Raw genomic sequence first — 17,310 nt, forward strand, 5'->3', positions numbered from 1 at the left:
TCCGTTCTAGCGTTAATAATTAACCTGTAAACTAATATACACAAATTCTTCAGGCTTAGTTTATTTTAGAGGAGATTAGCTTCATGAAGGTGATATCCATGGTTTGCTGCTATTTCCAATCATGAGCCTCTGGGGCATATTTTGTTTTGTAATCTTCTGGACAAAAAGTTGGGGACAGGAGCAAACGTAAGTAATTTTTTTTTTACTCATCTTAGCTGTAATGAATAGTCAAGGTGAATTCATTAGGCTGTACTAATTCAAAATAACTTGCAATTTCTAAGACTGTTTAATGAATAGTTCACCTCTGAATGAATATGTTATGAAAACATTTTGGTTTGTGAGTGGTTGATAACATCAATGTTTTATGGGACTGTTTTTATGAGTATCTACATGAGGTGTCATTTAATATCCCCTTCCATAAAACAAATAATAAAATAAATATAATTACGATAATTCCTAGCAATTGTTCCTTACTTCTGTTGGATATTTTTGTGTGTTTTCCATGTACTTTGCATAGTTGAGAGTCAATTTTAATAAAGTGATTAATTTGAAATGTGTATATATCTTCATTATTAATGTAATTAAACTATTAATACAGAACTAAAGTCCAGAGTGTGGTGGGAGTAAAGTTGAGGGGTTAATGCACTTTCCTTGCACGTCCTTTCATCACTGCTTGGGAGTTAAATCTGAGACTAAGCCAAGGTGTAGCCCCCAAGCACCCTAAGGTGTGGCTCAATTCACCCCAAACAGTATTAAAACAATGTGCATCTTAAATGATGTTTTAAAAATCACCATTTAATATCTAAAAATAATATTTTAGTACTAGAAAGGTTCTTGATGTTTCTTATCAAACCTCCCCATTGTACATATGAGGCAAGTCCAAATAACGGAAGTAACATGCCAAAGGTTACAAAGCTAGACATAGAGACAGAAAGAAATTCACATCATGAACTCTTTGCTCCTTTGCTTTTCTTTCTTTTTGTTATGAATGTATAAGTATATAACATGTTATAAATTTAAATGAATGATTAGGGTTATCATATAATACTACACAATTTGAGTTTCTTGTGTTAACATAATTCCCCTGTTGATTTCATTTTTTATATGAAAGATAAGCAGAGAGAATATTAAGTCAGTCAAGTAAATGGTTTATGTAGGACTAAAACACAGGTTCCATGATTCTTGTTTAGAGTTATTTAATACACTCTGCTGAGAGCATCTCCTCTTTTTCTATAAAAAAAAAAAAGCCAGATTTACAACTTAATAATCAGTCCGTTTAATTGCTTTATTCAGTAAACAAAAATATTTCCAAAAATCTATCATGTACTGGGCACTTGAAATAGAGTAGATGGACATACAGCTCAGATTCTAGTGGGAAAAACAAGGAAAGAAGGAATGAGAGAACGGATCAATAAGGTAGGCAATTATTACTGCCAATAGGAAAAATGAAAGAGAGAATTAGAGGATAATAAATTGATGGAGCATTGTTTAAAAGTGTAGATATGGAAGGTTATTTAAGGAAATGACACTCATTTCTAAGAACTGATGGAGCATATCATACAAATTTCTGGGGAAATAATAGTACAGTTAGAAGCCAAAGGAACACTCTTACTTTTTTATGAGTTAAATTTCTGGTCCTTTATAGCTATTGAGAGAAGATAAGACAAATATGAAACTTTTAGATAGATATATTATGTTTCTAAAAACTACAATAAAGAACAAAATCTTCAGTCTGCATGGTTCTACCACCATCTCTGAGACACTTATAAACACCTCTCCCACAGTCACATAAATGATTCATAATTTAAAAATGACTACACTAAAAGGAACAAATTTTTTTAAGATGCTGAAATTAAAATAGTCTTTTCCCCTAAACTTTTTCATTAAATAAAAACCCTGTTAGAATGGTAGTCTCCTACAGCACTTTTTTCCTTAATTACTTTTTTATTCATTTTTATTTATTTCTTCTATTTTATATATATACCTGTGTGTGTGTGTATATATATATATATATATATATAATTTTTTTCTTCTCGTACTTAACTTCACCTGTATTGGTTATGCTTGGTACAAAATCCTACAAGAAAAAGTCTGCCTGGGATAAAATCTCAGGCCAAAACCAGGGTACAGAGATGATGGAGCCTGACATTCTCACCCCAAAATGCACCAACAATATAATATAGCCATTTCTTTTTGCAAAGGCATACGAAAAAAAGGAAAAAATAATATGTATAGAAACAAGCTCTAATCTACTAGGGATAAGAATTCATAGATTTTACAATACAGGGGCGCCTCTTACCTGAATATACGTCATGTAGACCTGACTTAGACTCTGTGTGGTCAGACAGCGACCATCCAATCCCGATCCCTAGATCTCAGACATAGAACCAACACAGTTCTCCGCAACAGCTCCAGGTACCAAACTCCCTCTGGGACCTTCTTAATACGTTGCTGACACCAACATGCGCCAGTTTTGATATTGGCACCTTGACCATAAGGAAATGGCAACAACTTGGTCTAAGAACAGGTTGTCTTATCTCATCACCTAACGATAAGATGAAATCAGAAGACACATCATCCTTTGATCTGTGCAAAAGCCAAGATCGCTAACTACAGAAGACTGACTGTGACAACCATGACTGGGCAGAACTTATCCTGAGACCATTAAGAAAGACCCTAAACTAGGCAACAACCAAGAACTCTAATTCCAGGGGTCTGACTGAGACAACTGCAACTGAGCAGAACTTCTGGAAACATAATGAGACTATCCGAGGCTTCATCCTAGGATCGGTGAAATACCAAGATCACGAATTACAGAATACTGATTAAAACAACAGTGATGGAACAGAACTTCAAGAACCGTAAAGAAAGCCTCTACCTTAGGTTTTATCCTAGGACCTGTGCAAATACCAAGATCTCTAGTTACTGAGGCCTGATTTTACCATCCATGACTGAGTGGAAAGTTTCCTGGCACCATAAAAAGACCTAGGGGAGTGAAAAAGAGTATGTACAGAGCCTATAATTATTCCCATGACAGTATGCATCAAGGGTGGAGAAACCTTGTATCTAGGCTAATGGAATTCCCTTTCTAATTTCCCCAATATTTACTGTACCTATACAAAAATAAAGCATATTTTTTTTCTTCTTTCAAACTCGTGGTTCTTATTTGGTTGTTTTCTGTATTACTGTGGTGCTTTTCGAATTGTTGGGGGGTTTTGTCATTGTCTTTTTTTGTTTTGTTTTGTTTTCTTGTTTATCTGTTTTGTTTGTTTTGTATTTTTGTTATGTTTTTTTTCCTTTGTTCCTTAAGTTTGTCTCTTAAGTTGATATTTAAAACCTCTAGATGGATTTCCCCCCCCCCAGTTTTTTGTTTGTTTTTTGCTTTTTCTTTTTGGTTTTTTTTCCCTTTAAACCAGGGGTCTCAAACTCAATTTACCTGGGGGGCCGCAGGAGTCAAAGTCGGTGTGATCCTTGAGTGCAAAGTAAGCCTTGAACATTGGGGGGTGTGACCCAAACAACTAAAACAAAACAAAACAAAAAAAGATTCCTCTAGGGTAGGGCCACAAAATGTTGTACAGAGGGCCACAAACAACCCACAGGCTGCGAGTTTGAGACCCCTGCCAGAACCACATAATTTGAATCATCTTGTTCTGCCTTATAAATTGAGGGGGGGAAAGTGGATGGTACCAACACCACACAGTCATATGAACATTGAGTAGAAATAAAAAAAATGATCAGACTTAGACACCAAATTCAAATCTAACAACAACTGAATCGATACCCAATCTACAACAAGCTAGACATGGAGGGGACCACTTATACTAGCAACGTGGGGGGTAAGGAGGGGGATATGGGATGCATGCTGGGAACAGAGGTGGAGGGAGGACAACACTGGTGGTGGAAATGCCCCTGATTCAATGTCACTATGTACCTAAAATATCACTGTAAAAAATTTGTAATTCACTTTGGTCACAATAAAAAAATTATTTTAAAAAATCCTGTTAGAATGCCATTTAGTTCAGCCTTTATGGTAAACAATATGGAGATTTTTAATAAAACTGGAAATTGAACTCCTATATGATTCAGCTATACCACTCCTAGGAATATACCCTAGGAACAACAACAAAAAAAAAAAAAACCACAACACAAAAGGCCTTTTGCACATCTATATTCATTGCAGCACTATTTACAATGGCCAGAATCTGGAAGCAACCAGATGCCTGACAACAGATGAGTGGCTAAAGAAACTGGTACATCTACACAATGGAATACTATGCAGCCATCAGGATAAATGAAGTCAGCAAATTTTCCAATACATGAATGAACATGGGAAGTATTATGCTTAATAAAATAAGTCAGAGGTAGAGAGATAGACACAAAATAGTATCACTCATCTGTGGGGTTTAAGAACAAATAAATGACATTATTGTACTAATACCCAGAGACAATAGAGATGAGGGCTGGAAGGATCAACCCACAATGTGAAGCTTACCACAGACAGAGTGGTCAGTGAGTATACTGACAACTATCATGACTATCTTGAAGAGTGAGAGAAGTAGAATGCCTGTCTCAAATATAGGCAGGATGTCAGGGCAGAGGGATATGGGAGGCATTGGTGGTGAGAAGGTTGCACTGGTGAAGGAAGGTGTTTTTTCTATAACTAAAACCCAACTACAAACATAAATACATAAATAAAGATGGTACTAAATAAATATATATTTATTAAATAAAGATATTATTATTTTTAAAAACTTCTTATTTTCTTTTCAATGTGGTAAAGACCACTCCTATTAGTGCTCAGTGGCCACCAAGGTAATTTTGAGTGCTGGTTGGGGGCTGAGAGGCTATGCATCGCATCGGCAGGGATTAACCTAGGATTTCACACATGCAAGGCATGTGACCTCTCATTTGAGCCACTACTGACAGATCAATTCAGTTTACTAGAGGAATTCAAAGTGTTGCACTGGGTTCTGAAATTCGATTCTTAATTCTAAAATGTGTAAGCTTCTCTGAATTTAGACAAGTTGGTTATTCACTTCCTTAGTTGTAGTGTGGAGACTAACCATAAGAGCTTCTTCATAAAACGGTTCTGGTAACACAGTAAGTTTATTTATATAAACTGTTCTGAACAGTACCTAGCACAGAGCAGGCTTTCAGTTAAGGTATCATATTCCCTTCAAATCTGAACTTGTCTTATGTTCTGCTATTCCTGTCTAAGAACAAGAAGAAATGATAGTTGAAAGTTGAAGATTGATTTTTGTTGTTTTTATGACATTTTTACAAGTAGTTCCAAATTAGTTGTCATCTAGGAGATGGTTGTTATCATTGAATCTTACTTTTATTCCATCCTTTCCTCTATTCATTGGCATAAAATAATATCCAAAGATTGCCATTTTGAAACTTATTTCATAAAAGTAATGAATTTTAACACATACCGAGAATCAAGCATGACAAGCGCTTTCAGAGACTTTCTTAGTTCATCTTTCCCATGGACTGGGGAAGCAGGTGAGATTTTAATCTGACAAAAGATTTGTGATTTTCCTGCAGTCACTCAGCCAGTAGATGGCAGAGGTGGAATTCAATCATTGGTGTCTCTGTTACTTTTTATTCTTTTTCATCAGGCAAAACTCTTTTCTGTGATCAGGCTAGATATTCTCATTACCTCTGAGTATAACTAACTCTCCAGTTGTCTAAGATCATAGTCCAAGATACTTCTTGTTGAAAATCATAGAGCATAAATTTATATAAAATTGTTCACTCTTGCTATTGTTAGGAGCCTCATACACAACAGAACTGAAGAAGTGAAAAATGTGACTTGAAAATATCATTTAAAGCTATCAATCCTGTCTCTGTCTCAACAGGTACGTCATTTCAGCACCAAAAGTGTTTCGTGTTGGATCATCTCAAAAAATTGTAATTCAAGTTTATGGATACACCGAAGCATTTGATGCAACAATCTCTCTTAAGAGTTATCCAGATAAAATGATCAGTTACTCCTCAGGCTTAGTTCATTTATCCACAGCAAATCAATTCCAAAACTCTGCTATCTTAACAGTATGTATACCTTCTTCATTTTCTATATGCATACAAAATAGTCTTAATAAAATATGTATAGTTTGAGCATAACTAACATAGAGAATGCTCCATTTCACTAAACCACAAAGATATCAAAATTTAGTCCCTAATTGCTGGAGCAATAGCATAGCGAGGATTGCAAGTGGCCAACCCCTATTCAACCCCCAGCATTCCTTATGGTTCCCCTCAGCCCACCAGGAATGATTCCTAAGTGCAGAGCCAGGAGTCACCTCTGAGCATCACCGGATATAGCTCCAAAGCAAAAAACAAACAAACAAATAAACAAGCACAAAGTCCCTAATAATAAGGTAAAGAGGAAAAAAAATTCTTTTTTGTTTTTGGGTCACACCTGGCAGCTCTCAGGGGTTCCTCCTGGCTCTACGCTTAGAGATCGCTCCTGGCAGGCTCAGGGGACCATATGGGATGCCAGGATTCAAACCACCATCCTTCTGCATGCAAGGCAAATGCCCTAACTTAATGCTATCTCTCCGGCCCTGTAAAGAGAAAATTTTAAATAAGAAAATTATATTTGTTTTTGGAGCAATGTAAGTTGTTACTTTTCTATTTGAAAGTAAAAGTAAATTTATGTGAAAATATTTTGTTGAATTTTAAAAACTTGGTTACAGGGCCCGGAAGATAGCACAGTGGGGCCTTTGCCTTGCAAGCAGCCGATTCAGGACCAAAGGTGGTTGGTTCGAATCCCGGTGTCCCATATGGTCCCCCATGCCTGCCAGGAGCTATTCTGAGCAGACAATCAGGAGTAACCCCTGAGCACCGCCGGGTATGGCCCAAAAAGCAAAAAAAAAAAAAAACTTGGTTACCATAGAATCACAAAAATTAATATACAAATAAAATATCTGTGCGTACTGCGGTGCTTAAAAATATTTCATAGGTATTCTTGAATGTAAGTTACTTAAGTTCCAATATTAAATAATTATAGATCCCAAAGCTAATAAAAATATTTATTTCTGAAGGGAGTAGTTCTCAATTCCAACTATAAATTATAAATTTGGCTGGTAAATTAACCAAGGTCAAGTCACTTTCTTTCTACTAAGATATTATAGGATCTACCCCATAGCACTAAAACATTAATGACAAGAGATAGTAGACTCATGTTCATTGCATTTCTTCGTACAAAAGCTAGTCTATGGAGGAAACTCAAGAGTTCAACAACTTATAGAGGGATAAAGAAAGTATATACAATTGAATACTATGCAGTCATTATAAAATATAAATCACACAAGTCACTGCAACATGAATAGCACTGGAGGTTACCATGTTAAGATAGTCCCACCAGAAATCATTCCTGAGCGTAGAGCCTGGTGTAAGGCCTGAGTACAGCTGGAATTATCTAAGAACATAATAATCTCAAAAGAGTTTTCACAGCAGTAGTTTTACCAAATATGTATAAAATTAAAGAAATACAAAAATCACAAAAAGATAAGATTGTTTAAAGTTAAAATTTTAATATAGTTGCCACTGGTGGGCTATGGACAAAATATAATTACTATTCTGTTATTCTGTATTACCAGTACTGTTTGTTGTTGTTGTTGTCGTCGTCGTCGTTTTTAGGTCACACCTGGTGGCACTCAGAGGTTACTCCTGGCCCTGTACTCAGAAATAACTCCTGACAGGCTCAGGAGACCATAGGGGATCCTGGGGGTTGAACCTGGTCAGCTGTGTGAAAAGCAAAAACCCCACCTGCTGTGCTATAGTTCTGACCCCTCCAGTACTATTGAATTGTATACACATTTAGTAAAACTACTGCTGTGAAAACGCCTAAATTTCCATAGTTCTCTGTCATATAATGAGATACTGTAGTATAAAAAATTGGCCTGTCTTGTTACCTTAAAGTTATTATGCTTTTTTCATTCAAATTTTCTTTTACAGATACAACCTATACAATTGTCTGGAGGACAACTCCCAGCTCCATATGTGTATCTAGAAGTTGTATCTAAGCATTTCTCAAAATCAAAAAAAATTCCAATCACTTACGATAATGGATTTCTCTTCATTCATACAGACAAACCTATTTATACTCCACACCAGTCAGGTAATATATAAGGTACTACTTTCTCTGGGAAAATTGGCACTCTATTGTAAGGCTTTTCAACAACTGAATTTTAGTGATAAAAATTTCTAACTTGCCCACAAATTCTCTATCCCAAATGACTTTTATAGTTCTAATTGCCACTTAAAATGTTACATGGAAATTGCTAATTATACAATTAAATAAAATGTAAAGTTGATTTTACATATAAAATTTTAATTCCTATGGGGATTCAGATATATCGAATCAATAATGACACTGAAAGTTATTTCCGAGCAGGAAATAAAAATAGCTTGTTTGAAATGGTGAAATATGTCATGTAATTTCTTAAGCAAATATAAGATGTAATTGCAAACGTTGTTTTGGCAATGGAAAAAGTTATTATATAGACACAGTCCAAATAAGAGGTTCCAGAAATAGTACTCAAGTTCAGGAAATAAATCCAATTTTAGAAATTGTGATGCTTTAGAAAAAAATAATAATTTAGGGTCGAGAGATTGAACAGGGGTTAGATTCTTGCCTTGAAACTTGATTGATTGAAAGTTGATTGATCGAAACTTGACTGATTGAAACTTAAAACCTTTCAGTCCCAGGCACTGACGGCCAATGTTCCCCTAAGCACCACTGGGAGGGATCCTGGGTCCCGGGTCCACGGAGCGATCAGAAAGTCTTGAGCACCACCTAGTGTGGCCCAGAAAAAGTAAAATAAAATAAACTGGCTCACACTTACATGAATGTTCATTTTATACTAAGAAAGTTTCTGTTAGGACACCATTTCAAAACTGTTTGAGATATAAGTGATTTTTTTTTCCAAGTGAAGCAAAAGCAAAACATAAGAGTAATTACTTACTACCCAAATTCTCTTATGCCTGCAAAGTCTTGATTTTGCTCTTTCTCCCTCTTGTTAGTAACCTTGGAGAACGTCAGAAACAAAATTATGATCAAAGTATATTCAGGAAGGGGACAGATGTAGTTCCGAGAAAAATTTTGGCAAAGGATGCTGAAAGGAGGCAGGACCTACCAGATGTGTTTTATGGAGAAAAAAAAAAAAACCTTTCACACAGTAGTTCCATTTCTGGACTATAAAATGACTTTTTTCCAAAGAAATAGTCTCTGTCCACACATTTGGACCTCTCCAAGGCACATGTCTGAAAACTATAGTCTTTAATTTCTTTTATAATGTAGATTTTGTATTGATGGAATTTTATTGGGACTCATCTCTTTCAATGACAATTATTATAACCATTAAAGTATCCCACTTTTGTCATCACTTTATATCGATTATTCTTACAGTGAAGATTAGAGTTTACTCCCTGAATGATGACTTGAAGCCAGCCCTCAGAGAAACTGTCTTAACCTTCATAGTAAGTATGATGGTGTTTTTTTAGATAATTACGACATTTTTCATACCATCAGAAGCACCCCCCAAAAAAACAGCTGGGGCTAAATGCCTGTATGTCTTATGGAGCGAATGCCTATTTGATAGCTGTTGTGACTTTTTTTAATATTAATAAATCAGTATTTAAAAAATTTTTTCTTTTATTTTCGGATGTAAAGAAAAAAGTGAGTTAAATGTGTTTAACCAGCTGTTAACCGGCATTTTGCGAATATTCTTCTACCTCTCAGGCTGGTTATTCCCAACTGTCATCTCCTGATGTCTCTTGCTTTCTTCATCTAAAAACTATGTGTGTCTTATGGTCAGGTGCATCTTCTAAACGAAAAATATGGTGTTTAACCTCCAATTAACAAGAATTATTGGTTAGCAGCCTTTCCCAAACACCATTCTAACTTCCTCAATTTTCAATAATGGTTATGAAACTCATCCAAGGATAATTATAATAGACATAGGTGAGAAGCTCGTGAAAGTTGAAATCACAGTGATTTAAACGTATCCTTTACAATTTCTTGGCATCAGTTGCAAAACAAATGCTCAATGAACTGAGCACAGATTTTGCATTCTGGAAATTCAGTGTCATCTGCAGCGTTACAGGAGTGAGTCCTGAGCACAGCACAGAGGATGACCTCTGCGCAAAGAGATGTGATGCAAAATATTGAAAACTATCAATAGGGGGGCCGGAGAGATAGCATGGAGGTAAGGCGTTTGCTTGCCTGCATAAGGTCGGTTGTTAGAATCCCGGCGTCCCATATGGTCCCCTGAGCCTGCCAGGAGCGATTTCTGAGCAGAGAGCCAGGAGTCACCCCTGAGCACTGCCGGGTGTGACCCAAAAACAAACAAGCAAACAAACAAACAAAAAAAGAAAACTATCAATAACAACTATATAACAACTATTGAATATATATTATATCTGAATTATTACTTGTACTATTCAAAATCAGGAATGACAGTCTAGGTGCTTACATTTAAATTGGCGTAGGCTTTTATACCTTACATACAAACACATGCGGAAAATAGTGCTAAAGCATGAGATAGGATCAATAGCTATTCACGAGTGATCTGCCATTGTCCCACCATAACATAGATGCACACAGTTGAAATGCAAGAAACTTTCTTGATCTTATCCAAATTGTTTCACAACCCTACAAAACTTGAGTAGGAAAACAAACTGTTCATCAAGTTATGAAAACTAGTATCTAATAATCCATTCAACTTTTTAAAAATTCTTATCAGAATGCAGGTAAAAATTAATATATAGGGATGCCTTTGAATCATTTTTAACTTACAAAAATTATACATACATAGTCACATATAACTAATTTGTGATGAATTTTATGCTCCATCAGTGTTCCAAAGGGTGATAGATAAAATCTTTGTAAGTTCCAAGATTCAAAGAGAACGAGGGAAGCCAAAAGGAGGTGTCCAGAAAGGAATGAGATTTCCAGTGTACCTTAAATAAATAGAATTTATAAATGTGGAGAAGGAGCAGGAGAATTGCTATAAATGAAACCACGGAGTATAGAGTCAGAAGGGGAAAGGATAGAAATCCCAGGAAGAAAAATGTGAGAGCTGAACCTCAAAGAAGATTCTGGAACCTGAGCTCCGATAATGGGGAGTTGGTACAGCAAGTAGCCCAAAATAGCACTTGAGAAACTATCACTCTAGAAGCAATGTGTATGGTGTCAAACACCACACAGAGATACACCATACACCATGCAGAGATGAGAAACAGGGAGGAAGATGTTTTGCTGCAATTTTCAGTCTTTCAGCCAAAAAGAGACATTCGTAACTCAAGGAAATAATTCCTAAAATCCTGGCTGCAATGGAGTCACTGCACATCATGGTAAATGTATGAATTAAGAATAAAATGGGCCTCCCCACATCAAAGTGAGTAAAAAATTCCAATTCAATTACTTTTCAACCCATGCACATGGCAAATCAATTATAAAATGTTCCAAGTCTGTTTAAATACTTTGAGTATTATTCCACTTTAAAAGATCTCTACTGTGGTTATGAATAACTAACTAGCTAATAAATTAATTTAATGGTGTGATTGCTTTAGAAACTTTAAATGGACAGATATGAAATTTAGATTCTAGATTTTAGGAAGTTTCAAAGTTCACATTTAAGTTTGTGCAGTCAAATGAGAACATCGCTTATTGTTACACTTATTTTTAGTTATAATATAGAGGAGTTTCAGCTAGATAACTGAGACTAGATCACTCCAGCTAGTAATATGAGAGGGACAGGAGATAGAGGGCACATACTTGACTCCCACGACATTTTGTTGATGTTACTCTATTCAGATTTCTGTAAAGCAAAATAGTATAACCAACTCAAAATTTTACTAGTTGCTTATAAGTTTTTTTTTGTTTTTATTCAAAGGATCCTGAAGGATTAGAAGTTGACATTGTAGAAGAAAAGGATTTTACTGGCATCATCTCTTTTCCCGACTTCAAGATTCCATCAAATCCTAAGTATTTTACACTAGTTTTATGAAACTATCTTGAGTCCAATGGAGCCACTTAGAGTTAACCATGCCTGCATGAAGGAAATGGGGAGATGCTCTATTTTCTATAATGATTAATGAGATTCAGTTCTAGTGAAAACAAGGCCCCCCCAAAAAACAAATACTTCTCACCAAGGCTCTTCATTATATATAGAAATAGAAATTAAAACTTTAGAGAGGCAAAAGTAGTCACTATGCTTTATTTATCCAAGACACCAAATCAGTATCTTCAGGCAGTCTAATAAAAAATCAATGGAAAAATGACTGTATGTTCTTAATCAACTATCAAACTATCATCTAGTGAAGTGAGAAATTTGGTACACATAGACTTAAAATTGAGCCAGACAATTGATGGATGGTCAATTGCCAAGGGGTCCTTATCTTTCCTGTCCACATGACTATTAAAATGATATTAAATTATGAGGGCTAAGGAAGAATGGGAAACAGTGCCAAAAGAATAGGAACAAAACAAACATGTTTGCTTGCTGTAAGAAGATAAAATCCTGATACTAGTGTAAAAAATAAAAACAACAACAATGTTTTTTAAGATTACAGCAGTGTAATACATATTTAATTTGCACATTCCCATCATGTTCAAAGAAGAGTACCAATGAGAGACACAAAGCAGAAATAAAGAATCCATCCTCCCTGTCTTCAAGGGGAGTAGAGTAGGACAAATATCAGCACACCTACAAAATGATGGTACTAGAACTTCAAAATCAAATCTTTTCATGACCATTTTTCCATCTTCTTTGAAAGGGAATTTCAGATAGTTTTTCTTCCCTGAAGATTGTCGAGAAATTTGGATAAAAATGTATTTAATATCACCTCTTCTTCATCTTCTCTATTTTTTCCATAAAAATTACCTCAACTTTCAAATGATTTGTTAACACACAGGGGTCTTTTTTGTTTGTTTGTTTTTAGTTTTCTTTTTTGTTTGTTTGTTTTGTTTTGGGGCCACACCCAGCAGCACTCAGGTGTTACTCCTGGCTCTGTGTTTAAATCAGAAACCATAGATGGCCAGGGATCAAACCAAGGTCAGCCCCAAGAATTATTATTAACAATAATATTAAATGATTTTGATGGCATAACCATCATGTATAACAACCATATGTATATACTATAGATACAATTTTTTTGTTTGGGGGCCATACTCAGCAGTGCTCAGGGTTATTCCTGCTCTAAATTCAGGAATTAGTCCTGGTGGTGTTCAGGTTCTATATGGGATGTGGGGAATCAGACTCAGGTTGACTGCATGCATGCAAGGCAAGTGCCTTACCCACTGTACTATCATTCCAACTCTCTCCCACCAGATAGTTTTCTAATTTCACTAAGAGGCCAAATAACTTGCATAAGTCCAATGTTCTAATAAATGACAATGGGGAAATTTGAGTCCTTTCTACAAAGACAAAAATTTGGGGGGTTGTTTATTTTTATCTCTTTAATTTATTGCTAAATAAATAATGAAAGTAGCTGTTTGAACCCAGTCATTTTCCTCTTTAAGAAAACCATATTTATCATCATGATAGTTGACTTTTTTTTTAATACAAAACGCTTCACCCTTTTTTTTTTTTTTTTTGCGTGTCACCCTTGAGTAGGGGCCATGCTAATCTTCTCTTATTGTTCCAAGTTTAGTATATATGTGCTGCCGAAGCAAGCACAATAGTTGACTTTTCTTATGTTTCTAGAAATACAATTTGGATTATTTACCATAGTATGGATTTTATTTTAGTTTAACATATGTATTTATATATTTATAATATATTTAAATATTTTTGCTTGACTTAATATAGTAAATATCTTTTACTTAAAAAGCTTAGGGTACTGGAGAATTCAGTTACTCCTGGAGCTTAATTCCACTAAGATAAAATATCTGAAAAAATCATGCAATATACAAAATTAGTCACTAAAACTAAATTCTAAAAAAATCCCAAAAATAATTACCTCTTTATTGCTTTAAAAAACTGTAGTAAATAAAAAATAAAAGATATTACTTAGGATATCTACATATTAACTTTTCCCTCTTTAGAGAAATTTTTGTTATAGTTTAGGAAGCATTGTTACAATAGTGTTCAAGTTTCTGAAATTGTTATGCAAAAATGTAATGTACTCCAGCTCCACCGAGATGCCCCAACACCCCCATAGCTGTTCCTATATCCTTTCTACTCTGACTTACTCCCCTGCCTCTGGCCCTTCTGTAATAAGTTAAGACAGAAATAGATTTGATTTCCTCTGTGTAAATTAAAAATATTGTATGACACCTGTAATTTTGCATATTTTCCACAGATACGGCGTATGGACCATTCGAGCTAAATATAAAGAGGACTTCTCAACGACAGGAACCACCTATTTTGAAGTTAAAGAATATGGTAATTTCTAACAACTTAAAATTACACTGTGATGTCAGTGTTCTGGGACTAATTCTTTTCATTAATGTGCTCAGTTCATAAGCACTCCCGGCTAAAGATCGGGCAGCCCACTGTTATGGCTGGTTGTGCTCTGGGGAGTGGGAATGGTAATACCTGGGCTGGTATTTCAAGTATGTGCTGGGTAACATGGGCACACTAACAACTCTGCATTTAGTATGCCTCATAGAGTCAGAAGACATCCTTGGGAAGAGATCCTAGTGCCTTGGGAAGCTTGACCAAGCTAAGTTCCTTTCCAGAAATCTATGTTTAGGAGGGGGAAAAAAGGATGAAGAAATGATTTTCCCCAATCATGTCTCCTATGGGTCACAGACAAAATGAAATTCCTTAACCCTAGATCAAAGCTATTTTTCTTCTGCTTCACAAATCCTGGTGCTGGTTTGGAAGTTTAAGATATTCTTCTTTTACAATCAATCATATTGCTGGATTAAAAGTAACATATACCAGCTTAATCTTGCTGCTTCTTATTGTTGTTTAGGTGACTATTTGTAGACTCTGATAGGAAATTTTATTTTCTTCAGAGCTTCAAATCACTTTGAACTGTCCCAGGACATTCATAAAAATATAAAAATCAAATATACAATAACAAAAGAGAGTGACAGAACAAATGTGCATTAAAGCAGGAAAATGTTAAGATTATTGACTTTCAAAGTTTCCTTCCTTCAAGCAATTTCTGCTGTATCCACATAAATTTGGAATTTCTGCTTTTTACTTTTTGTAACCACCCTCGTTGGTTCGTCATCTCCAAGCTCCTCCCTCCTGCACTATTGAAAAACTCTTCAAATTACTACCTATAATTTTGTTATTTTTGCTTACTACGTAGCCAAAATCACTATGAAATGAAATTTTTATGTTATTTCCACCCTGGAAAAGTCCCAGATAATTCCTAGTTCCATATATATTATTATGTATAATCATATTACACAGTATTTAATATATTATATATTAATCATATATTATACTATAAATATTATGTGTGATATATAATTATATAATATCACAATATTATATATTTATATATAACCCAAATCTTGATTTTGAGGTGGTCCTTTCCTACCTCCTCTTCACCCTCATTTTATTTTGTTAAAGTAAAATAGTATTATTTAGAAGTATAGAAGAGGAGAGAAAGAGATAGTGAGTGAGAGAATGTCCCATAAAGTAAAGAGAAATTATGTGGGACCAGATAGTACAGTGCGTAAAGCACTTGCCTTGCGTGATCCAAGTTTGATTCCTGGCACCCCAGATGGTCCCCTGAACACTGCCAGGAGTGATCCCTGAATGCAGAGCCAGGAGGAAGCCCTGAGCACAGCCAGGTGTGGCCCAAAAACAAACACACTCCCACACACATACACTTGCATACACACACACAAAATGAACCCCAAAAATCATGTGGCCTGAGCTATTATGTAGACAATTCCAGAATGGAATGCACTTTTCGCCTCCTCTTAAATTACACTTCCTTCCCCTCACTTCTTTCACTTCCTTCACTTCCTCACTGTGGCGACTTTGCACCTGATATTGAAACAGGCACACTCTCTCTCCCAGGTTGCCTAATCAGCATCTACTCACATTTCAAGACTCAGTTGAAAAGCCACTTGTTTGGAGAGCTAGTCTCTAAATTATATTTCCTGTAAGAAAATCATTAATCTGACTCTTGGGTGACAGTCTCCACCCACATCAAGGTCACCTAATCTACTAACTCTTGTGCAGATTGACAAAATTAGAATTTTGTTCATTCTCTCCAAAGCTGGAGGGATAGTACTGCAGGTTAATCACTTGTTTTGCATGCAGTCAACCTGGTTTTGATCTTGGAACCCATGTGTGTTTCCCCAATTATTGCCAGGAGTGATCCATGAGCACGGAGTTTGTAGACTTCTGGGTATTACCCAAAATCAAACAAGCAAATTTAGAATACATAGGCCCTCGTAAACTATTTGGGTTTATATTTAAAAAATGAAAGCAGTGTTGATTCAACAGATTAACTTGTTTTCTCTAGGTAAAGACAACAATGAGATTAGGGGAAAAATCCCTTCTACCCCAATTTTTAGGGTATTCTTTTTTATACTTAATTGTAAATTTAACCTTCTTGTCTAAAATTAAAGCTACTTGTTGGTATTGGAGACAAAATAGAGTTGATCTACTAAACATAAAATGGAAAAGTTAAACAAGAATTTTACCTTTTAAAAAATTATTTGGTTTAAACCGTTGTGATCTACGAAGTTATTCATAGTTGGGTTTTAGATATGCAATGTTTAAGCCTCAGTCCCCCACCAGTGTCAACCTCCTCCCACCAATGTTCCCAGAGTCCATCCCATGCCACCAATCCCTGCCTCAGCCTGCCATTATCATAGGTTCATTTTTAGTTTTGTTTGTTCAAGTTTGGGTCTCATAATTTAATTGTATTGTTGTTTACTTTGGCTTAAATATTTAGTTCTGTTTTTCTTTTTTTTCCTTCTTTATTTTTTTCCTTCCTTTCTTCCTTTTTGGTTTTCTTTTTGTTTTGGGGCCACACTCAGTGACAGTGTTACTCCTGGCAATGCATTCAAAAATCGTTCCTGACTTGGGGGACCATATGGGACACCGGGGATCAAACCGAGGTCCTAGATCAGCCACGTGAAAGACAAATGCCCTAACGCTGCACAATCATTCTATCTTTATTTCCTTCTTTGTTTTTTCTTTCCTTCTTTCTGTTTTCTTTCTTTTTTCTTTTTTCTTTCTTTAAGTGCCATGGTTACAAAGCTTTTCATGACTAACTTTCACTCTTACAATGTCCACCACCTTTCATCAGTGCACATTTCCCACCACCAATGTCTTCAGTTCCCCCACACACATACCTGCCTCCTCTCTCTCTCTC

The 17,310-nt window shown here is 35.6% G+C and overlaps 2 protein-coding genes and 1 pseudogene across 2 annotated transcripts in view; 1 reads left to right on the forward strand and 2 right to left on the reverse strand.

Annotated features, from left to right (window-relative positions):
- The window catches only part of LOC126008810 (protein CutA homolog), a 484,819-nt gene that overhangs the window by 254,566 nt on the left and 212,943 nt on the right, over positions 1-17,310 (reverse strand). The window lies entirely within an intron of this gene.
- The window catches only part of LOC126008811 (complement C5-like), a 109,772-nt gene continuing 92,546 nt past the window's right edge, over positions 85-17,310 (forward strand). Inside the window, exons 1-6 of the mRNA XM_049773085.1 lie at positions 85-186; positions 5,862-6,054; positions 7,966-8,128; positions 9,419-9,489; positions 11,907-11,998; positions 14,317-14,399. Coding sequence (XP_049629042.1) covers positions 122-186; positions 5,862-6,054; positions 7,966-8,128; positions 9,419-9,489; positions 11,907-11,998; positions 14,317-14,399 — 667 coding nt within the window. The 5' untranslated portion in view covers positions 85-121. The remainder of the gene's footprint in view (positions 187-5,861; positions 6,055-7,965; positions 8,129-9,418; positions 9,490-11,906; positions 11,999-14,316; positions 14,400-17,310) is intronic.
- Positions 13,579-13,691, reverse strand: LOC126009856 (uncharacterized; annotated as a pseudogene).

Source organism: Suncus etruscus, chromosome 5 (assembly GCF_024139225.1).
Source record: "Suncus etruscus isolate mSunEtr1 chromosome 5, mSunEtr1.pri.cur, whole genome shotgun sequence".
Classification (NCBI taxonomy): domain Eukaryota; kingdom Metazoa; phylum Chordata; class Mammalia; order Eulipotyphla; family Soricidae; genus Suncus; species Suncus etruscus.